The 24,687-nt window shown below is 47.5% G+C and overlaps 1 protein-coding gene and 1 long non-coding RNA gene across 4 annotated transcripts; both read right to left on the minus strand.

The window, feature by feature from the left end:
- Positions 1–1,731: 1,731 nt before the first annotated feature.
- Positions 1,732–16,917, minus strand: LOC120639675. The gene is made up of 4 exons (XR_005661608.1): positions 16,777–16,917; positions 2,077–2,120; positions 1,882–2,010; positions 1,732–1,816 (listed from the first exon to the last, which is right to left on the minus strand). It is a non-coding gene; the product is annotated as an uncharacterized LOC120639675 (long non-coding RNA).
- On the minus strand, positions 8,519–14,391 carry LOC120639674. 3 transcript variants are annotated; one of them, XR_005661606.1, is made up of 8 exons: positions 14,027–14,391; positions 11,116–13,807; positions 10,950–11,037; positions 9,685–10,866; positions 9,401–9,556; positions 9,238–9,315; positions 8,800–9,015; positions 8,519–8,714 (listed from the first exon to the last, which is right to left on the minus strand). XR_005661606.1 is itself a non-coding variant. In XM_039915538.1 (8 exons), exons 2-7 carry the CDS (start codon positions 11,304–11,306, stop codon positions 8,831–8,833), a joined length of 924 nt encoding a protein of 307 aa, XP_039771472.1. In that variant the 5' UTR covers positions 11,307–13,807; positions 14,027–14,387; the 3' UTR covers positions 8,522–8,714; positions 8,800–8,830. The 3 variants fall into 3 exon arrangements, 1 of the variants encoding a protein (XP_039771472.1); XM_039915538.1 differs by having other exon boundaries at positions 8,522–8,714; positions 9,685–9,910; positions 14,027–14,387; XR_005661607.1 differs by lacking the exons at positions 8,519–8,714; positions 8,800–9,015 and having other exon boundaries at positions 9,236–9,315.
- Positions 16,918–24,687: the final 7,770 nt, after the last annotated feature.

Genomic DNA, 24,687 nt, shown 5'->3' on the forward strand with positions numbered 1-24,687 from the left:
AGTACCCAATGATTTTTGCCAGATTATACAAATCGGAGCTACTTATTATTAGAGTTCATAAAATTCAGTTATACAGAACTAAAAGAGTTACAGAGCAGAAAAGACTTACACAAAGTTTACAAAAATAGTATGTAAGCCTTGTTTGTCCCTATTGGTGGTCAATGGTCCGAGGGGCTTATGGTCACAGTTGAAGCTACTAACCGGGACAAAATAATGTAACTTTGGTCCCGGTTGATGGCTTGGTCCCGGTTGGAGCCACCAACAAGGACAAAGACAAATGTGTGGCCTTCGATCCTGGTTGGTGGATCTAACAGGGACAAAAGACCCCTGTGCCCCCCTGCCTGCCCAACTAGCCTTTGAACCCGGGACTAAATCACTCTTTGGTCCCAGGCCCAAAGGCGGCCTGGACAAATGGCCTAGACTAAAAGCCTATTCTGTAGTAGTGATTGGTCCTTAATAAGCGCATTCATCAAACTTTTGGGTTGACTATCACTACTAGATTTTAGGGCTAATGCTACGGAGTCCATGGCAACAACACAAAATTTGTTGCATTAGATAGGTGGTATTGCAACAATTTTGTATTTCCGTTGCAAAAAAAATGATGCTATCGCAACCAATAGAAATATGGTTGTGAGTAGCTCAAATTATTGCCACATTTGCTTTTTGTTGTTAGAGTTTTTATTTTCATTGCAATAAGGTTATAGCTACAAAATTTAAAGTGGTTGCGAGTAGTAAATGATATTGCTTCGAATTTATCGCGTTGCATTAAATAATCACATGTGTTGCAATATATTTGTCCATATTGCAACAAAAAGCTAAGTGGTTGCATGAAAATGATGCTTTTGCCACCAATTATATTGTTGCCACCCACTAGTTCCATTTGTGGCAATAGATCAGTGTATTGCAACTAAATAGATTACATTGCCTCAGATATGGATGAACCAAAAATAACAAACACTTGGGCCAGGAACAAAAGGATAGATGGACTAGGACTATCGTTAGATCAAGGGAGGCGCGCAAGCATCATGATCAAGGCAATAGGCCGGCGACAAGGCAGGCAAGCAGCAGACAGGTTCATCGGACTTGTCCTGATCAAGATCGCACTCATCGCCGATGGCTGCCTGGTTTCTCAAGATCAGACTCGTCAGCCAACAGCTGCCTACTTCTCTTTAACAAGATCGTGGAGTCATCATATATAGGGTTAGATTCACCATAACTAGGTAGATATGTCCACAACTAAGCACAGGTCATTAGAACCATAGTCCAGAACTAACCACAGGTCATTACAACTAACCATAGTCCAGAACTAACCACAGCTTATTACAAATATAGAGATAGATACACCATAACTAGGTAGATATGTCCACGCAGAAACACGCTAACTGCACTTCATTTCTTCTTCTTAGCACCACGCAGTTGCTTCAGGGCAGCATTGAGTTTGTCACGAAGGTCGTTTATCTGCAGCTCGAGGGTATCATACACATCCTAGCACATTTCGTCCACCTTCTCCAAAATATCAATGAACAACTGCAGCTCTTGAGCCATTTCACGAAATCCATCAATAAAGTACTTTAGGAATTGAACCTTGCCAGCCAATATCTTGTAGTTTCCTTTCAGAACCTACAACACATCAATACATTAGATAATAATTCAATGAACCAATGAATAATATAATCAAGACATCATTTTGCATCACCATGTTCTTGTGAGAGATCCCCGGAGCAGTGGCTTGGGGGGGGGGGCTCTTTCCCTTGTCGAGGTTTTTGCCGATGGATGCACTTGCCTCATCACATGACACCTTCTTTTCGGTGCAGATCTAGAACATATCATTATATTAGGTAAATCAATGAACAATATAATCAAGACATCATTTTGCATTACTTTTTGTTGGCAGAGGTCCCCAGATATGTGGCTTGGGGGCTCTTTCCCCTGTGGAGGTTTTTGCCGATGGTGCACCTGCCTCATCAGAAGCGGATGAGTCCACACAGATTAACACCTTTTAGTGCAGACCTACAACATGAACGATTAGTTAGTTACTAATATGATTTGGCGAGGAGATATAATGACTTTATTCACCTCTATTGGCTCATTGGTGCCCAGATCGCTGGACGCCGCTTTTTCTGGCATTTGAATATGATCATGTTACTGCTTGTGGTTAAAATAGCATGACATTGCATATAGCTACTATGAGAAGAAATTTATTCATTTAGGCAAAATGATTTCTGTAGGAGAGAATAATGAGATGTATTCTTCCAAACCCTAGAAGGATGGGATATATAGTTTCTATACATGGGCCTCTATACATGGGCTCAATATACACCAACCCCCCCCCCCCCCCCCCCCCCCGCAGTCTGAACTACCGGCGCAGTGGTGTTCAAGACTGGACAACAAGAAAGCCAACACCCCCCGCAGTCTGAACCACCGGCGCAGCAGTGTTCAAGACTGGACAAGAAGAAAGTACAAAGGGCAAATACCCCCCTGCAGCCACAACTAGCCACCGGCTACGTTGAGGCTGGAGCGAAACTCCAAAAAGGTCGAGGAGGATAGTCCCTTGGTGAAGATGTCGGCAAACTGGGAGGTGGTCGGGACATGGAGAAACCGAACATCGCCGATGGTGACCCTGTCGCGCACGAAGTGCAAGTCGACGTGCTTCGTCGACTGATGCTGGACGGGATTGGTGGAGAGATACACGGCGCTGACATTGTCGCAGTAGACGAGCGTGCACTTGGCGAGCGGGCTGTGAAGCTCCGCCAAGAGCTGCCGTAGCTAGGACGCCTCCGCCACGCCGTTAGCGACAGCACGGTACTCCGCCTCGGCACTGGAGCGGGAGACAACCGGCTGCCGCTTGGATGACCAGGAGACCAGGTTGCCGCCCAGGAAGACGGCGTAGCCGGAAGTGGAGCTGCGAGTGTCCGAGCAGCCAGCCCAGTCAGCATCGGTGTAGACCACCATCTCAGAGGTGGGAGAGCGGTGAAGAACCAAGCCGAAGCCAACAGTGCCACAAACGTAGCGGAGGAGACGCTTCAGTGCTGCAAGGTGAGACTCCCGGGGATTATGCATGTGAAGACAGACCTGCTGAACGGCATAGGTGAGATCCGGCCGGGTGAAGGTGAGGTACTGCAAGGCACCGGCGAGGCTCCGGTAGGCAGTAGGATCAGCCATGGGAGCATCCAGATCAGCAGACAGCTTCACCTGAGTATCGACAGGAATGGAGCATGGCTTGCAATCAGTCAACCCAGCCCGCTCCAGAATGTCGAGTGCATACTGCTGCTGGTGAAGGAGCAGGCCAGACGGGCAAGTCTCAACAGTAACGCCCAAGAAGTGGTGGAGCTGACCAAGATCCTTCATAGCAAACTCCTGCTGCAGAGAGGAGATGACGCGCTCAAGCAACTGCTGACTGGAGGTTGTGAGCACAATATCATCAACATAGAGCAACAGGTAGGCAGTCTCATCCCCACGGCGGTAGATGAACAGAGAAGTGTCAGCCTTGGCCTCGGTGAACCCCAAAGTCAGCAAGAACGTGGCGAACCGAGAGTACCAAGCTCGAGGAGCCTGCTTCAGACCATAGAGGGACTTGTTGAGCCGGCAGACCATATTTGGACGACACGAATCCACAAATCCCGCTGGCTGAGAGCAGTAGACAGTCTCTAATAGAGTGTCGTGAAGAAACGCATTCTTCACATCCAACTAGTGCACAGGCCAAGAGCGAGAGAGCGCAAGTGAGAGGACCATGCGCACCGTAGCGGGCTTCACCACTGGACTGATGGTCTCATCATAGTACATTGCAGGCCACTGGGTGAAACCCCAGAGAACCCAGCGAGCCATGTAGCGCTCCAGTGTGCCATTAGCCCGACGCTTGTGCATCCAGATCCACTTGTCTGTGACCACATTGCAACCAGACGGACGCGGCACGAGGTCCCACATCTGGTTGGCAAGAAGAGCCGCGTACTACTCTTCCATCGCGCGACGCCAGTGAGGATCCTCCAAGGCTTCACGGACAGAGGAGGGTACCGGAGAGACCCGCGGCTCCCCCTCGATGGCTGAGAGAGTCGCGGCCTGACACGCCATCCGCCGAGTCACCATGGGATGGACATGCTGGGGATCCCGATGGATGACTGGCGGGTGGTACACCACCGGCTCGACTCAAGAGCGAGTCGGCGGAGGATGCGGCGGCAGCGGCGGCGACGGGTCCGGTGTAGGTGGCAGTAGCGACGGCTCTGGTGTAGGCGCCGCAGGAGCCTCCGGAGCTGGAGGCGGCACCTTTGTCGGCGCCGAACGACGCCGGTACACCTGCACCGGCTGAGCTTACCGTGGCGGCGCCGGCGTCGGCGCCGAACGATGCTGGTACACCTGCACCGGCTGAGCGTACCGGGCAGGTGCAGAGGGAGGCACCGGGGCCACGCGTGGCACAGCAGGAGACACCAGGTCCGCGTACGGCACGACCGGAGGTCTGGGGGCCATGCGTGGCGCGACAGCGGACACCGGGGCCACGCTTGGCACAGCAAGGATCACCGAAAGCGGTGCCGGTGTACGGGAAAACCTGCAGGGATAGGACAGACAGGTAACGATGGCTGAACCACCGGGTTAGTCGGAAACAGGGACTCCAACTCGGGGTTAGGAGAAGGTGTGGAGGAGGTGGAGTAGGGGAAATACGACTCGTCAAACACGATGTGTCGGGAGATCAGAACGCGACGAAACGTGAGGTCAAAGCATCGGTACCCCCTTGTGGTCAGGGGAGTAACCAAGGAACACACAACGAGTTGAGCGGGGCGCCAGCTTGTGAGGAGCAGTGGCGGAGGTGTTAGGGTAACACGGACACCCGAAGACCCGAAGGTGGTCGTAGCGAGGAGGGGTACCGAAGAGAGCGTGGTGTCGAGTGAGAGCAGGAGAAGCAGTGGACGGAAGGCGGTTGAGCAAGTAGGTGGTGGTGTGGAGGCTCTTAGCCCAGAAGCGCGGGGCAGAGAGGCCTGGATCAGAAGGGTGCACACGACGTCGTTCGTCGTGCGAATCATCCGTTCAGCCTTGCCATTCTGAAGAGAGGTATACGGACAAGACATACGCAGCTGAACACCCCGAGAGAGGAAGAAGGAATGGGAGGTGGAGTTATCGAACTCACGCCCGTTGTCACACTGGACGGCCTTAACGGTGAGGCCGAACTGAGTGGACACCCAGGCAAAGAAGTGGAGGAGGGTGGGTAAGGTCTCAGACTTGGCGCGCAAAGGAAAAGTCCAAGAGTAGTGTGAGAAATCATCGACCACGACTAGATAGTATTTGTAGCCAGACATGCTGAGTACAGGAGATGTCCACAGGTCACTGTGAACAAGATCAAAGGCATGCGTCGCATGCGAAGAATAAGAAGAAAAGGGAAGTCAAACATGGTGACCAAGCTGGCACGCATGGCAGAGGTGCTCAGCAGGAGCCCTAGTATAAGGAACATCGGTACTACGACTGAGCTGAGCCAGAACGTTGCGGATAGGGTGACCAAGACGGCGGTGCCAGGTGGTGGAAGACGGCGTTGCGGCAAAAGCGGCAGACGAAGAATAAGGCAAAAGTGGTGCAGCGGAAGACAAAAGGCGAAGGGTGTAAAGGGGCCCCATGCTGTCACACCGGAGGAGCGGACGCCGGGAGGCCAAATCCTTTACAGTGAGGCTAGAAGAGTCAAATTCGATGGAATAAGAATTGTCAGCTGTAAACTGACGAATGGAAAGAAGGTTATGAACCATCTGAGGAGCAACAAGAACATTGGGAAGACGAAAAAACTAAGAGCAGAACCCACGGCGGTGACAGGAAGGCAAGACCCATCACCAACCATGATGGAAGAAGGACAAGAGGGGTGTGGGGGCCGGACAGAAGAGAGGATACCGGCATCTGGGGTGGTGTGGAAGGAGGCACCCGAGTCAGCGATCCACTCGGTGCTGACCAACGGCGTTAGCCCCATGGCGCTGAAGGACTGTGCCAATGCAGTCTGGTCCCACCCGCAGGCCAGGTCGGCTGCTGACTGAGCTGAGCGGGTGGGGTCCAGAACGGCGCGACCGCGGGCGGCATACCGAATGCAGGCCACGTGGGCGCGGGCGCAGGCACGCGCGCAATGGCCAGCGCGGCCGTCGCGGGCACAGGTAGGGGCGGCACGGCAGCAAAGGCGGATCCGGCGGCCGGAGCGGTGGCGGCACCCTGGGGCAGTGTTGTCGGTCAAAACCCACCGGCGAGTAGCGACAGGCAACACGAAGAGCCGGGAGGTCGCCGGGGCGCTGGCAGGCACTGTTCCCTCGTCAACGGCCCGCAACTCCAGCACACGCCGCGGCTTTGTAAGACACAGGGCGTGCCACCTGACCTATACCCGATCAGGAAGGTGCGAACGTGCTTGCGACGATTTGCCTGCATACACAAACATGTCGAAACATGAGTCCGAGCCGTGGTCGGCTCCCCGGGACGACTCTTGCATCGGCTTTAAAGAGCCGATCGAGTCCCGGTGTCAGATTGGATCTGCTTGTATCCGGATATTGATAAATAAGGCAAATAACTGTAAAACTACTTCAATTAAATCTAGCTAATCTAATCCACGACGGTAAAAGCCTCACTGCTAGATCGGAACATCCTACATGTAATTGGGCCTAATGAGCGTAATACATAACTAAACCTTAACCAGAATAGAGGCCTAAGAACAAGCTAAAGCCGATTCCCGGATCAATTCCCTGTTAAGACTAAGGCAAAGCATCTAATACGTCACCGGATCATCCAACCCGTTTGCAAGGCCTAACCTAGCAGATATTACGCCAATTCTTAAGTATAAGAACAAACCATAACAAATTAGATCTACTAGATGGAAAAGAAGCAGGGTGTTGTCTCCGTGCAACTAATTCTATGCAACAAGAATTAGCATAAGATTAAAACGTGGCTGCACAGAAATAACATGATATTCGTAGATGGTAAGCAACAAAAGCATAATGAATCTACTAAAAGCCATGCTACGAACATCAAGATAACTAGTACTACTCGCCATAAAAAACGCTTCAGTACAAGTAATACCAAGGTAAAAGCAAGAACAATACTGCCCTGATCGCAAGAAGCGATCAGGGCAGCATGGCGCTTACTTGGAAGAAACCCTAGAATTAGGGGTGGCGATGCGCCGAGAGTTGTTGATTGCAAACGTGATGGCGTTCTCTTTTTACAAATACCATAGGATACATATTTATAGTCCGGAGACTTGGGAAACAATCTAAACTAATGTGTCCATATCGGACTCTATCTCTAACTCAATCTGAACTAAATCTAAGGATACATGGCCCACATGACCCAAATGCTCACGCAGGAGCCGATTCGTAAGCCTTCTTCAATTTCTTCATTAAGCCCAACTCACTCGCGGCCCATTAATTAACCTGTTAAATTATGGCGATAACAGGCAGCCACACGCCGGGGGCGGCAGCCTGTGCGGCGCGCGTGGCGGCGAGGGAGGCAGCGGCCCGCACGGGGTCCCTGGGCGCGACGACCTGCGCGGCGTGCGCGGCGAGCGCGACGGCCTGCGCGGCGTGCGCGGCGGCGAGGGAGGCGGCAGCCAGCGTGGCCTGGGTGGCGGGCGCGACAGCCTGCGCGGCGTGCGCAGCGGGCGCGCTGGCTACGCGGCATGCACGGCGGGTGCGACGGCGGCTTGTGCGTCGGGGGTGACGGCCTGCGCGGCGTGCGCCCGCGCGGCCTGGACGAGCTTGGCCTCGAGGTCCTGCAGCATCTTCTGCGCGCGCTCATATGCGGTAGTAGGGGCGGTGCCGGGAGCCGCGAGAGGCGCCAGGGCGGCGGTGGCAACGGGGCCGGGCGGCGGCGGCACACCGGCCCTAGAGGGTTCGCGTGGCGCGTGCAAGATCGTCGCGGGCGCGTGCACAGGAGCCGGCATCGCGGCCAGCGCGGGCACAGTAGCAGGGGCGGCGCCGGGGGCCACGAGAGACGCCAGGACGGCGGTGGCGGCGGGGCCGGGCGGCGGCTGCGGCACACTGGCCCTAGAGGGGTCGCGCGGCGGCAGCCACGCACCACTAGCGCCAGGAAGGGTTATTAACGACAGGATATGTGGTCGTTAAAAGTGCAGATGTGGTCGTTAAAAGTTATTAACGACCACAAAAATGTGGTCGTCCATGGTCGTTAAAAGTTCCGTCGTTAATACTATTAACGACCACATACAATTTCTTGTCGTTAACTTTACAACGACGACACAATATGTGGTTGTTGTAACTCTACTATCAACGACCACATTTTAATTGATAACGACCTCAATTTTGATCGTTAATACTATTTTGACATGTTGCATGAGGTATTCAACGACCATTTCCTTCTTTTTTAACGACCACAATTTTTTTATCAGCAACAACTTTGTACTATGGTAAATAGCTTTAACAACCACGTCAAAAAGATTAACAAATATTTTCAGATCGGCTACTTTTGGGGAGTTAACGACCGCTTTGCACCATGTAGGGAAACCATATATTTTTTAACAGGAAAAGAATGCGTGCTTGTTAAAAAATATATTTGCAAAAGAACATAATCCAACATCATAGTACTTCATATTTTTTGCAACAGATATCCAGGACATGAAACTAACAAAGGCTAAGGCCAATCCTATAAAGAAGATCAAACTAGCTGTAAAAATTGGCATATGCATGCAACGTAGATCTGCTCATAAACCATTCACTTGTCTTGTTTTAATAATCTTCATCCGGATATCTTGTTCCCTACAGTATGAATGTTTCATATCAGCACTGAAAAATAAGGAAAAAATCAGGAATAAACAATATTTTTGAGTGTCCATGTGCTTACAGCTGATCCCGGTGAATCAGGTTGGCTATAGTTAGCACTCATATACTTCTTCATTTGTGCCTTGCACGCTTGCTTCCCCGCTCGACGCCGGCCGGCAGGACGGCGTCCAACTCTCGCTGCCGCCGGAATCCATCGTCCCAGCCACCAGTCCACCACGGCTACTCCCTGAGGAGATTGGGCCGTGACACTCCATGTTATCATTATTAGACAATCCGTCTGCATATGATGTAAATAGGGGAAGCTTGAGAATATTGTAAAATTTCACCTAATGTCTATTTAATGACACTTTAATCTATGATTGGCTAACACTGTCACAAAGTTGAAGGTTACAGAAAATCAGTGCTCATCTCTGAGTGGTTGACATTTAATTTTCAGTACCATCATGCATTGAATATGTAGTACTCTAAGGAATCAAAGTCATTGCAGCATGTCTCCTACCTTGATCGACAGACCTTCCATCATCTCTGCTCCATCCAGCATGCATCCTATCTTGATCAACTAGATCTTTGTTCTTGGCTGCAAGATAGGAGCATTAACTGCAAATAATAAAAAGTTTTAATTCAAGATGGATTTTCTAATGTTTTCAGGGTCGGAGTCGCACATAAGAACTTCTTTGCTTTCTTGTTCCATTCTGACCAATCTGTGTCTTCATCTTCTGGTTCAGAGCTAGCATATGCAAAATATGCACCTTTGGACTTCGGTGTATTCATTGTCCTATCACACAGATCATCTGATTCATCTCCATATTCTGGATTATCTATAGGAGGATAGATATGAGTCAAATAACTAAAAATTAGATATTATATCAACACCTTAATACCTTAGTGCATCCGTTCTCTTGATAGAACTAATACATAAGGATAACATAGCTGTAACATTATTTACCCTCAGGTACTTGGAAATGGTTCTTGAAACTAGTAGCTTTCTTGATTGAATTATGAGCACCATTGGTGCCTACATTACTGCTGTTGTGGATTGGTGCACCGCTACTGATATTTGGATAGGTTCGCTTTGCATGTTGCTGACGAAGCAGTCCAGGACTTATGTATTGTGACTTAGCCAATGCTGTAGCTGTGAGATTTCCATACCTGCCCCTTTGCATAGTGAGAACCTGAACAAATAGAAGCCATATCAATTACTTAAAAGTGGTGTATGAAGGGAAAATTATTATGATAAGCACTGAACCTGGTAAGCAGCCATATCAATTACTTAAAAGTGGTGTATGAAGGGAAAATTATTATGATAAGCACTGAACCTGGTAATGAAAATATAGCAATATTCTTACCTGGTAATGAAAATATAGCAATATTTCTTAAGAGTGGTGTGCAGTGCATGAGAAGAGATTAGGGAAAAGAAACAAAGGATTAAACCTGCTGCATGCTCTAGCTAACCTTGACTCTAATTGAACTCTAGGCCATACTGTACTAAGGCTTACACTAACAGCTAGCCAACTCATGAAAAAAATAGCACCATCATGGTTTCCTCTTTCCACATGATGATATGTTTGAAGGGTCCTCAATGTGCTCGTCTTCATAACCATCATCATCAGGTTCAATTGCTTCATCATCTGAATCTCCAGGGGGTACATCATAAGTGTCACGTGGTTGCATTTTGACGTCCAAGTGCCATCCTTTGATTAGATTGTCCTTAACAAAAAAATACTTCAGAGGCTTGTCTAGCTAAGACAAATGGCTCATCTGTCTTAAGTAAACACTTGAAGTTTATGCTAACAAGTCCATAAACATCTGTCTTTATCCCTCGAGAGTTATTAAAGATGTCAACCCACTTGCAACGAAATAATGGCACTCGCCTTCCACCTAAAAATTGGAGCTCAAGTATCTCTGTCAAAACACCATAATATTCTACATGGTCCTCATCCATGCTTCCTTCAGAAATAACAGCCACCCCACTATTCTGTGTACACCGGTTCCTATCACAACTTTCGATGCGAAACCTAAAACCATGTGTATCATAGCCTGAAAAACATGTGTTTTTTAGAGGGCCTCGTGACAATGACAAAAGGTCTTCCATTCGTTCACTTTTATCATTTTCATGTAAATGATGAACCTGCAGATTTAAAACATATCATGCAAGCTCCAGAAACATACCTATTGAACATGTATGTGTACAAAACTAATATTGTGTTATACCTTCTCTTTGAACCAAACAATAAAATTTTGGTTCCAAAGGGGTGTAAACTGTTGTAATTGGGAGCCCTCAGGACTGCTGGTGTACTCACTACAGTACCAAAAAACTTAAATCATCTTGTGAAAAGAAAATAATATGTACGAATAGTATGGCCTGAGCAACAAATACCTTATAAATGGTTGGACCTCATCACAATTTCGGAGAACATAAATATGGGCTTGTTGTAACTCAACCATATCAAGGTCTCTAGTTTTGCAAGCACCAAGTGGCCGTCCAGAAGAGGAGAATTCTGGTAAATAGAATTTTTCATGGTCTGATGTATCATTGATTCTTCCAGGTCGATTGTGCATTGTCTCCATATCATCCAAGTACCTCGAGCACAATGTTATAGACTCATATGCAAGATAGCCCTCTGCTATGGAAGCCTATGGGTGAGCCATGTTACGAACTAGGGACTTTAGAAATTTTATTTGCCTCTCAAATTGATACATCCAACGATATATTGTGGGTCCACCAATCAGGGCCTCGCTAGCCAAGTGTACAGGTAAATGCATCATGGGATCAAAAAAAGAGGGTGGGAATTCCATTTCAAGTTTACATAATGTGCTTGGTATTGTACTCTCAAGTTGCTCCAGTTGCTGAGTTGATAATGCTTTGGAGTTCAATATGCAAAAAAATTGGGACAGCTCTACCAGAGGTGCATAAATGTTTGTTGGTACAAGTCCTCTTAATGCAAAAGGAAGTATATGATTCAAGATGACATGGCAATCATGACTTTTCAGTCTAGAAAGCTTTCGCTCCTTCAAATTAATACAATGGCTGATATTAGAAGAAAAACTATCTGGAACTTTCAAATCTCTGAAGAATTGCAATAGTTTATTCTTTTGTTCAGTAGTGAGATCGTAAGGTGCTCGTGGATAATCTGTCTTGCCATCATCTTCAATAGGATGCAGATGCGGCTTTAGGTTCATTTCTTGCAAATCAAGGCGACTATTAATATTATCCTTTGTCTTTCCTATTATATTTAGAATTGTTCCAATAATACACTCACATATATTCTTTTCTATATGCATCACATCTAGATTGTGACGCAGCAAAAGTGTGCTGAAATAAGGTAATCGAAAAAATATGCTTTTCTTTAACCAGTTATCTCCTCTTTCACTGTGTGATATCTTGGTCTTCTTACTCGGATCCTTAGACAAGACTACCTCCTCTAGATCATTTACCTGTTGTACCACCTCATCTCCTGTTAGTGGCTTTGGTGGGCCACGATGTTCCCTGGTACCATCAAAAGAAGTTTTATTCTTTCTCCATTTATGATCATTTGGAAGGAATCGCCGATGGCCCATGTAGCAAAACTTTTTACCCTTTGATAACCATAATGACCATGTTTCTTTGTGGCAAACAGGACAAGCCAGCCGTCCCTTGGTGCTATGTCCTGATAGATTCCCATATGCTGGGAAGTCATGAACAATCCAAAGAAGAGCTGCTCGGAGTGTGAAATTTTTCCTTTTTGATGCGTCGTAGGTGTCAACGCCATTATCCCAGAGATCAATCAGCTCTTCAATTAATGGTTGCAGGTATATATCAATTGCATCCCCAGGACATTCTGGTCCAGAAAACAGCATGGAAAGCATTATATTCTGCTGCTTTGTGCACAACCAAGGTGGCAAATTGAGAGGAACAAGGAATATAGGCCAAATGATGTATGATGTTTTTATGTTAGTAAATGGCTGGAAACCATCACCAGCAAGGCACAGCCGTACATTGCGAGGTTCAGAAGCAAAAGAGGGATGGGTATCATTAAAATGTTTCCATGCTTTAGAATCAGCAGGATGCCTCATCACACCATCATCTACCCTGCCCTCATTATGCCATGTACAGAAACTAGCAATTTTCCTACACATGTACAGTCGCTGAAGTCTTGGCTTGATTGGAAAATATCACATAGTCTTCTCTGGGATCTTCTTCCCTTTGGCTGACACTATATCTTCACCTGAGTGCTTATCTTTCTTCCATCTCGATCTGTTACATACCTTGCAGAATTGTGCATCTATATCATTTTTCGAGTATAGCATGCAATCATTGTGGCAAGAATCGATTTTTATGTAGCTTAGTCCCAGTTCCTTCATAATCTTTTTGGCTTCATAATAAGAGTTTGGCAAAGTGGAATTATCTGGTAGAAAGTCCTTGGGGAGTAACTCCACTAACATGGAAAAGGACTTGTTACTCCACTTCCCCAAATTCTTTGTATTAAGCAACTTAACAGTAGCAGCTAATTTAGATATACTAGATCCTTCATAAAGAGGTTGGCTCAAGTCTTCAAGCAATTTGTAGAATTTTGCAGCTTCAACATTTGGTTCCTGTTCATGTTCTTCATTGGGAGTTGGTGGCGTCATAGTGTTGCTGATTGGGTTAGTTTCTTGGTGAAATAAATCCATCATCAACTCTTCCATTCCATTATAACCTTGTTCTTCAGTTATTTCATAAGAGCCATCATCCTGTTCAATTTCTGAATCTGTCTCAGGCTCACCCAAAACTTCTCCATGATGATACCAAAATCTATAGTTTCCTATGATCCCAAAGATTTTTAAGATGTGAATACACTTCTCCACGAGATTTGGAGTATGTATTGCAGCATCTGATGCATGGACATTTAATTTCATCAGAACTACCTGTCCTATTGAAGGCATAGTCCAAAAACTTTTTTACACCAGCCAAATAAATATCTTTTTTGGAGATATTCCCATCTAAACATTCCTCACTGATACGTTAATCTACTAAATCCATCCATGCCTTACTTGGTGCCATCTACTGTATTTCAGTTGTGCCAATGGATATGGAGTCAAAATAGAGGTACCTATCATTTACAAATTACAAGTAAACTTTTACGAAAATTTTAATGAAAAAATGCCAATATATCAATATGCCTAATTGCTAACGATAGAAAAGCAAATGCACATGAGATCCTAAAGGTTCGTGAATGCCCATCATATCAAACAGCACATTCTCCAGTGCAGTTCTGAAGCAGGAGCGTATGCAAAATTGATTAGGGAGGTGGGAATCAAAATCAACACACCTAGAGAGGGAGGTGCCAGCTGGATACGAGCAGTCAGCCGAGTCGTCGGGGACGGATGGCAGCGGCAGCGGCCGGAGGTGTCGGGGACAGATGGCGGCCGGAGGAGTCGGGGACGGATAGTAGTGGTGGTGGCTGGACGCGTTGGGGACGGATGGCTGAGGCGGCGGCGGCCGGAGTTGTCGGGGGCGGATGGCAGCAGGAGGCGTCAGGGATGGATGGTCGCGGTGGCCGGAGTGTCGGGGACGGATGGCGGCGGCGGCTGGAGGCGCAAGCAATGGTGGGGACGGCAAGGATGCTGGCTAGAGGTGCCAGCGATGAAGGTGCAGGGCGACGGGAAGGTAACTGCACAGCCGTAGCCCAGGAACTGCGGAAGCAATTAGAGATCTCCCACTATTTAGGTGATGACTGTTGCAAAATTATTTTATTTGCGCCACAACAGAGTTTTGGAATCTCCTGCCACCAAAACAAAGCAACCAACGGGTACTCTTTTTGTTTTCCCGGTCAAAAACGGATCTGATTCCCTCCTCGATCTCATTTTAGTCATATCTTTGACCACGGTATGTATATGTGGTCGTGAGGCAGTACAATTTAGCGACCAAAAAACCAGCTAGATAACGACGGGACATAATCTGGTCGTCGCATATCCTACCTCTTTGCCGAAGGTGGACCAGCCCCACGACGACCACATATTGTACGTGGTCGCTAGGTTTAGGTCGTTAATGTCTCTTTTTGTTGTAGTGGCCAGAGGAGGCAGGGAACGGCAGCAGGGGCCAGGCGCCGGCCGCACCTGCGGCCGCACCCCCCCATAGTAGAGGAGGCAGGGGGCGCCGTGGGGGCCAGGCGCCGGCCGGACCCCACGCGCATGCAAATCCAGCGGCAGCGGCGCCAAGGCCGGCCTGGGCGGCGGCGGCGGCGAGGGCAAGGGCGCCCTGGGCAGCGGCAGCGGCGGCGTTGGCGCCCACGCTCGCGCCCTGGGCGCGCGGCGGCAAGGGACAGGGCGCCCACGGCGGCGGCGCCCAAGGGACCTGGGGCAGGGGCGGCGGATCCGGCGGGGGCGGCGCCGACGTCGGGGGCGTCCGTGCCTCCCACAGTGGCGGCAGCCAGAGGAGCGTCGGGGGCGCCCGTGCCTCCCGCGCCCACGGCCAGAGGGGCGGCGGATCCGGCGGCGGATCTAGCGGCAGGGGCGAAGGGAGGGAAGGAGAGGGGCACCGACGCCGGCTGCCGGCCGGCCAAGGCGGCGGCGGCGGCTGCAGAGGCGGCGGCACCAGGGGCGGCGGCGCCCAGGCCCTGCCCGCCTGCAGCAGCAGCAATGGTGCGCGGCGCAGGAGCAGAGGAGGGAAGGGGGAAGGGGAAAGAGGTGCCGGTGGCCGGCTAGCCATGGTGGCGGCGGCTAGAGGAAGGAAAAGCTAGCTGATGCCATGTAGGAGAGAATAATGAGATGTATTCCTCCAAACCCTAGAAGAGTGGGATATATAGTTCATATACATAGGCCTCTAGATGGGCCTCTATACATGGGCTCAATATACACCAACAATTTCTATTAAAAATGCACACATACACTGGACACATTAGCACATACTCTATCAGAAAATGCTTGCTGATTTCTGTGTGAATTCTGTAACTAGGATAAATGTAATTCTATTGGGAAATCAAATATTATTCTAATTAACTAGGTGGTGGTTCTTTTTTTTTTTTTGCGCCCAAAGCAACAGAGTAACACAATTGTGATAGCAGATAATCAGTACAGACTTCATTCAAAATCAGGGTAGAGCAAAATGCCGAGCAGTACATGATTTCTTTGTGTTGATTTTTGCACACTTATTTTGTATTTCCATACACTACTTGCAGAGCAATTTAGAGACACTATTGGAAGGCTAGACCCATTCAATCGATGAGAAAAGTATGAGGGAAAGAAATAACCGTCGTCACGGCCTTTCATCTTCCTTACATCTTCCCTCATTTTCCGCGCTCTTTCGGTTTGCATTCTTCAAGTTCTTAGATGAGTACAGATAATGCAAGTATTACAGATGAGTACAGAGAACGAAAAAAAAAGAGAGCTCAATAGTAGCTACAGTTTTCTAATCTGTGAATCATATAAGCAAGTGGTTAAGTAGACCTCTAATCCAAATTCTTAAATGTAGGCATTCCAGCAGCTACAATTTAAGTTAGCTCTTTCACTTAGGTTCCATACTTTTGCTAAGCAGTCTCGTTTTTTTCATGGCACAAGTCTGAAATTTCTTATAGCCTGCTATCACTAACAGAATGACTATTGCAGATCAAGAATCATAGTGTTGTAAAAGCAGACATTTGAGCAATTAAAGAGTTGAAACAAAGGATGCAAACTAAAGCGAATGTTAGTGCATAAGTAAACTTTAGGTGAAAGAACTACGGGAAGATTCAGGTTCTACTGCTCTACAGAAGCCTTAACCGAACTAGTGGCAGACAATTGGTCCCATCTAGCCACTCCTACTTAACAATGTACTGCACTCATTTGACTACTATACAGGATAACACGGACAATAACCGAGTGGTCAAACTTTCAATTTGTTGTGATATCACTAACAGAATGACCATGTTTCTATTGCCATCTCAGGAAACATGGTAACCAGAGCATATATTATCTCATACTCTCGTACAGGAACCATGTATGGCACATTCTAAATGTCAGTACAGGGCATGAATAACTGTCCAAGTGCCACAATAACATAGTTAAAAAATCAAATGGATACAGGGAGGGCGAGTAGCCATACCTTGCTTGTAAAATAGGTACTCCATCCTCACAAAGCTGACTGAACGCAGTCAGCTGCATCGAAATTCAGCCCATTATTCTAACCTTGCGGAGAAGCAATACTACTTATAAGTCAGTGTTGCTGGGAATGGGAATTAATTATAAGTCAGTGTTGCTGGGAATGGGAATTAAAACTCTAAGTTTTTCTCCTAACAATCACAGGTGTATAGACATCACAGTGTATTATTGCTATTGCTATCACTTCTCACATAGAAAAGCATACTTACAGCGGTGATGCTGACATGTTCAGTCACTTCAAACAGGCCTTTTCTCGAACACCATCAATGCAAATTGCACAAAGCTACTGCAACTAACTCGTAGATATCCTTCAAATGAAATATAGGAACAGATCAGTAGCAAAGCACATTCAGACTTGCAGCAAGATCCTGCTTCACAGATTCGTGACTTGAGGCGACTGGATTTCCCCAGCATTGCGCGAAACCTAGCCGAACGAGATAAAGAGAACAATACCATCAAAGAATCCTTGGAACGGGAATAGAGAAATTGACGCGTAGAACAAAGATACTAGAATTAATACTTCATAAAATGAACAACATGAAAACCACGATGTCACCTTGACCGGTATGATTTAGCATACATCACCACATGGAATTATAAATTTGTAGTAGCAGAACGACAAATTGAGAGAACCCTCACCACAAACATGAAGGGATATTTTCATGTCATTATGCTATCTTAAATTAATTAAATCCCTTTAAAGAAGAATAAATTATGTAGGATCACATAGAGCTGTTGGCTGTTGCGCTAGTTCATGCCATGCACAAGTGAGGGAGATTGTTGAGAACAGAGAAATCAAGTATTCAATGCAAACAGCAATCATAACAAAGAAATCAAGTATTGAATGCAAACAGTGACCAAACTCTCGTTCTTTGAAAAAAACTAGGGCTATTTATATTCGTACCCCTAGTTGTGAACCTCACCTCAGTTGTACCCCTAACTCATTCCCCACCTCAGTTTTACCCTCCCACACGCCACACTTCGCTCAATTCTACCCGCACAGATGGTTTCCGTCCGTCATTGACAGGTGGGGCCCCACTTTTCACCAAATATATGCACCGCGTTGTCTCACTGACCAGCGGGCCCCACGAGAAACTTTCCCCATTCATTCTCCACCAGCCATCTCGATCCAGATCTGGGAGGCGGAGCAGCGGCGGCTAGAGTTCCGCAGGGCCGCCGCAGCCTCCGAGCCGGCCGCCCGAGGCCTCCCCGCGGCTTCCCGTGGCCCGAGCTTTCCCGCCACCCTGCCAGGCAAGTCCCTGTCGCCGCGCGCCGCGGCAGGGAGGGCCGAGCTCCCTGCGCGCGTGGCCTCCTCCCTGCCGCCGCCGGGCGCCCCGCCGCGCGCCTCTGCACCGCCTCCCTGCGCGCCTCGCCTCCTCCCTACCGCCGCCGCGCGCCTCTGCACCGCGGGTCAAGCTCCCTGCGCACGCGGCCGCCGGCCTCCCCGCGGCTTCCCGATGTCCGCCTCCCTGCCGCGCGCGTCCGACCTCCTCCGCTGTCCGCCCCCCTGCTGCACGTGTGATGCCCGCTCCCCACCGGTCGCCTCTGTTCCTCCTCCCCACCGGCTGCCTGCCCTGACCGAGCTGCACCTCCGGCAGCCCAAGGCTCCGCTGCCGAATCCCCGCCGCCCTCGCCCCTGCGGCGCGCGTGCTTGCCCGGCGAGCGCGGGTCCCTGACGCGCGCGCGTGCTGTGCGCGGCTCCCCGAGGGCCCCACCGCATATCTCCTCCCAGGAGCGCGGGGTGCAGCTTCCCCCGGCCGCCTCCTCCCTCCGACTCCCTGCCTCGCCTGCCGCACGCACGGCCTTGCCGGCCTCCCCTCCGTAGTCCAGTCCGCTTCCCCGTCCAGCATCCACCCTGCTACGCCTGCCGTCCTACTTCGGTTGCTTGCTGGTGAATTCGTTTGGAAGCTTGAAGGTAGTTTTAGTTCTCTGCTCTATGATACACTGATTGTTGAAGGTTGTTTGTTGAGCTGCTAGTTTACAATTGCTTTGTTGTACTACTGATCTTGATTTCTGAAAACCGTTACTCAGAATTCTAAAGCACATCCTAAGAGGCACATCGTTCTGACCACACATCCCCTATTTTAGACCATACTGCAGTCTTGCGCAAAGCAATAACATACACCAACTTAATAGGGTAAACTAAGAAAATAGGGTAAACTGGTTATTGAGAGCCTTCATCGAGCAAAATAGGATTTACTTAATGTATCACATTTTGTAGTTGCATGATTTCTGTAATAGCTTATGCTTATACATACCTATGAGCAGGTCAGCATGTCGCGTGGGAGCAGCTCAAGCATCAGAGCATATGAATTGGCCACGAACGGGCCGATGCCACTCACCCGCTGTCCAAAATGCCCACGGTTGGATCCCCTTGTGAGGTGCACAACGAAAAGGACAGAGAATGGCAACTTTGGCCGTGAGTTCGTGAAGTGCGAAAGCAAGGCGCAGGCAGGAAAGGTTTGCACTCGTTTTGCTCATGTTATTTAGCTTCCTAAGTGTTAGATTCGTGAACAGTTGTGTGGATCAAACTGTGTGATAATTTGATTTATTTTGATGGATTAGGCTCTTAAACAATGCCACTTTTTTATGTGGTTGGATGAGTATATTGCGGCACTAGGCATATGCAGGGATGACATGATGACCGGAGCAGCCCCGGAACAAGCCGTCGACAGTAGGGCATATGTGGCTACCGACACACTTGCTGCCGAACTGAAGAACATGAATGCCAACCTTGCCGAACTGAAGAAAATGAATGCTGACCTTGCCGAATTGAAGAACATGAATGCCGACCTTGCCGAACTGAAGAACATGAAGAAATTGTTTAAAGTCTTTTATATTTCTTTGATATCTATCGGTGTGCTTTTTCTTATGATGAATCATTGAAAACATCTTGCTATAAATTGCTTAGCACTGTGATGCCACTGTTGTTTAGGAGTGGGGAAATTTGAGTACGTAAATGTTGCTTAGCACTGTGATGCCACTGTCATGGCACTGTTGTTGTATGAACTGATGCTTTAGACATTTAGTGGGCAAAAATCAGTTTAACACTTAGCACAGAAGCGGCCAAAACAGGCAAAAACCAACACCAGGATGGACTCCCCATGCACCTCACCCACCGCGAGCGTCCAGCACCAAAGGAAGGTGACCCCCCCCCCCAATCCACCAGCGCCAAAACAGGCCAGAACCAGCGCAAACACCCCCATCCACCAGCGCCAAAAGGCCAAAAAATCCAACAGCGCCAACACCCCCATCCACCAGCGCCAAAAGGCCAAAAAATTGGTGGTGCTGGGATTCGAACAAAGCACCAGGGGTTGGGTACTTAAAGAGTGCTCCAGGACCAGTCGGACGGGCTCGAAGTTATGCCTTACAGTGCAACGGAATATAATTAACATATACCCAAGTTTCTACAATTAAACAAATTACAGAAAAAAAAATTCTATAAATTCGGATTTGAACTGTAGGTATGTCATATAGGGTTCAAAAAATCCTATATAAATATATACCTAACTAAGTATACACAAATACACATCATATCCAAAATTTGTTCAAAATTTCAAATATATGGCAACAATATTTAAATTCATATTATTCTAGTCATTTTCAGAAAAATAAAATAATATGTAAATGTGGTCCAAAAATTCTGAAAATTGGCATGGAGTCATAATATGATGCTGAAAGTTTGTAATAAAAATTTTGAAACATTTGACAACAGTTCATATATACTTTGTTCACAAATGGGAACATCTCTGAAGAGGTTTCATAAGATTCAACTTGAAGTTCATAGTTTGAACTAGAGTCAATAAATGTTTATTTATTTTTACTTCAATTTTGCACTATATATTCATTTAAAGGCAAACATTATGTATTTCAATGATATTTACCATTTTTTAACGCTTAAACAATTTACTACACATTTATATGTGTTAAACTAGACAAAATAAATAATAATTGTCAAATGGGCTGAGCAGGCCAGTTACATGTATATGTTTGGCCTAGTGCCAACGACTCAAGTCACTAGGAATCCTGGTTTTAACCGTTTCTTTATAGGTTAAACTTGTCGCACACAGAGATTGGTCCCTGCCGAATGGTATGTTTCCAGCACAAAAAATGTTTATTTTCCATTCATCAGAAATAACCGAAAATTCATTTTAGCAAAAAAATGGACATTTTTCCTCACAAATTTATAGACCACTGAATTCGATCAAACTTGCCCCTGTATTTCAGAGAGAGACAAGTCTCTGCTCCCAACCAGTACATCTGGAAGACTCAACTAATCAACCAGTACAACCAAAAGAGGAAGAAAAACAAACACCTCAAGTGGCCTAACTTCTTCCAGGAATGCTTGCACTTTGGGCAGTTCATCAGAGTATCAGGCCATAATGCCTCAAGTCAACCACCATCCATGGGTCTCTAAGCCATGCCACAAACCAATAGCATGTTCAAGCATGCCACAAATCAGCTACCATCCATGGGTCTCTAGGTCATTCAAGTCAGCCAACAATGAGCTACCATCCATAAGTTCCTAAGTCCAAAATACATCAATATCGCAGCCCACAAATTACAAGCCAAAAGACATCAACAGTCCACAATAAGTTTTTTCTTGCTTCTTGTATTTTTTGCAATTTTGAGTTGCTTGCTCCTAGTGTTCTTGGCGGGACTATCTTCAGTTCCTCCCTTCCTTTTCTTCCCTTTGGATGGACCATCTTCAATTGGTTTCTTCCTTTTAGGTGGATTCTTTCCCCTGAGGCAAACCCAACAATTATCGCCTAAATCTCCTTTACGTACAGACTTTCAAAGAATCAGTAACAAAGAATTAGCCAATATTACCTAGAGTTTTTCTCCAATCTTTCTTCAGTTCCTACCTTCCCTTTCTTCCATTTGGGTGCACTCCTTGCCCTGAAAATCAATACACGCATAAGAGGAATTACTAGCAGAACATAAAAGTAGAATACCAATAACAATAATAGAGGAATAATACCTAGAGGGTCCATCTTGTGCCTCTACTGTATTTTCTTCTTCCTCATGCCCTTCTTCTCCAAAAGATGGATCAACTGCATTTTTACAATTTCTAGCAACGTGTCCAAATCTGCCACATCTCCTGCATTTTCGCTTTCTAGGCCCAAGTCCAGCTCCCTCAACACTTGATCTGATTCTAACTTTTTTTGGTCTTCCCGGTGCTCTTCCTTGAATTGGAGGATGCATCACGAAACCTGGATCAACAATGTCCCACTGATGCTTTGCCTCTATAGTAGGTACATTTTCAGCATAGGTTGCATTAAACTTGGCCACTGAGTAGTACTCATGTACATACTGATCTATTTCGGCAGCTGAACCACGAAGAGAAGTAATGAAGAAGAGGGCATGGATGCACGGCAACCCGGTCATCTGCCACTTTCTACAAGTACATGTCCTCTTTTCCAAGTCCACTGGATATCTAAATTCTCTCTTTTTCTTATCCAGGACTGTCACCTCTGCCGCCAAAGGCTTGCACTTGAGCAAAGTCATCTTCAATTGTCTAGTGTTCTGGTGTAGTTCCTTCATCACATGCGGGATTATTCTGTGGCCAACAAATTTTTCAGAAATAATTTTTTGACGCAACTCAAACTTGGCCATAAGCATCTGCCTAATCCTATCTATCAAGTCAATTAGCTGATACCCTTTAATGTGTCTAATCCATGAATTAAAAGACTCAGCAAGGTTATTATTCACATAGTCTACCTTGCATTTTTCACTAAACTTGCTTCTAGCCCATATTTTCCGGTGCTCAGCTTCCATGTATGCCTTCACCTCTGGCTTTGCATATATCTGATTCACATGGAAGTTATGCTTTTTTAGGCTATAAGTCAAAGATGCTAGCCATAGGTTGTCATCATATATCTTCCCCTTGTAGTACTTGCTGAAATTTGAAGCAAGATGCCTCATGCATTCCCTATGTTCCACTCCAGGAAAAACTATATCAACTGCTAACTCTAAGCCCTTGCAAGCATCAGTATGGATAGTCAAACCATCAGGATGCCCAATAACTGCACGTAAGTGTTCAAGAAACCAAGTCCAACTTTCGGTTGTTTCCGCCTCAACTACGCCGTAAGCAACCGGAAACAACCAATTATGTGCATCGATTGCACATGCAACCACAAGTTGTCCTCTATATCTTCCATTTAAAGAAGTTGCATCCACTGCCAAATAGGGTCTACATCCATCTAAAAACCCCTTCCAACATGCCATATATGAAATAAACATTCTCCTAAAACATTCCTTTTCCCTAATCTTGCCTTTCACCTTGTACTGCACTTTATGGTGGTCAATCTCTACCACACTCCCAGGGCATGCCTTCTCCACTTCAGCTTTGTAAGTGTACAGCAACTTGAAACTTTCTTGCCAAGGACCATAAATCATATCCAGAGACCGTTCTTTTCCATAGAATACCCTCATGTAAGGGACCTCAACACTATACTTCTCTTTGATTTTCTTCACTAATTCAGTGGGGCCAATAGATGGATTCTCTGTCACCCATGGCAACACTACATCAGCACACCACCTACTCTTACACAACTTCATTGATGCTTTCCTTTCAGCACTTGGACAAGAGTGACGATGCGGGTTCACTTTGACTTGAATGATTCTGCTATTCCTCATTGGGGAAGCATGCAACCTCCATTGACACCTCTTGAAGACACAATGCACAGTTAATCTTCTTGGCTCACTCTTGTCGATTTCGTAATCATATTCATTCTTAAGACAGTAGGTAGCAAGTGCATTCCGTAAAGCAACCATTGATGGAAATACACTGCCCTCTTCAAGAGAAGGATTCTCTTTGTCATATTCAATCATGGGCAAGTCATCTACATCCTCATCATCCCCATTCACAGCCATGTCATTATTCTCCTCCTCCTCCTCCTCTGTTTCTTCGAATTGTGGCAAATTGACAACAAACTCAGGATATAGTCTCTCATCATCATCAGGTAACACATCTAATGGAACTGATGCCTCTGCTGCCTCACTTGGATTTTGTGGCTGCTGCTCTGAAGTAATTGCATCCATCCTATTTGATGAAAAAAAAAGAGAAAGAAATATACATGAGCGGGACCACTTATAAAAGCAATCATCATTTCAGGACAAAGCAATTGTAATAGGGGATGAAGGTGTATGTTATTGCTTTGCGCAAGACTGCTGTACGGTCTAAAATAGGGGATGTGTGGTCAGAACAATGTGCCTCTTAGGATGTGCTTTAGAATTCTGAGTAACGGTTTTCAGAAATCAAGATCAGTTTTACTCCGTCATTAAAACATAGGGCCCTAAAACATATATGTGAACGGCTCATTCACAAGACATCATACTAATGTAAAGCTTTGTTGGACAGAAAATAACTGGAGGTAGGGTGAGAGTGGCAAACTGAAGGTGTGGCGGACGTGGAGATCCGGCGGGGAGGCGACCGCGGCCTGGAGATCCGGCGGGGAGGCGACCGCGGCCTGGAGATCCGGCGGGGAGGCGACCGCGGCCTGGAGGTGTCCGTTGCCGAAGAGATGTGGCGTCGAGGTGGCCACTGGGGAGTAACCCAGCCGGGAGGCAGGCGTCGGAGCGTCGCCAGCAACCGGGCGGCCGGCAGGCACCCGCGCGAGGAAGGGAGGGGGCTTGCGGACCGCGCGTGGCAGGGTGCCGCGACGCCTCGCAGGACGTGGAGGGCCGCCGGCGGGGAGCCTCGGGTGGCCGGCGCCGGAGGCTCCGGTGCCCAAACCCTAGCCGCCTGCTCTGGATCGAATCGCGGCACGGGAGGTCGGCGCACGCTATCTGGATCGAATCGAGGCAGCGGAGGCCGGCGGCCGCGCCCGTGCGGACGGGAGCCGCGGCGCCA

This window comes from Panicum virgatum, chromosome 7K, assembly GCF_016808335.1.
Source record: "Panicum virgatum strain AP13 chromosome 7K, P.virgatum_v5, whole genome shotgun sequence".
NCBI classification, from domain to species: domain Eukaryota; kingdom Viridiplantae; phylum Streptophyta; class Magnoliopsida; order Poales; family Poaceae; genus Panicum; species Panicum virgatum.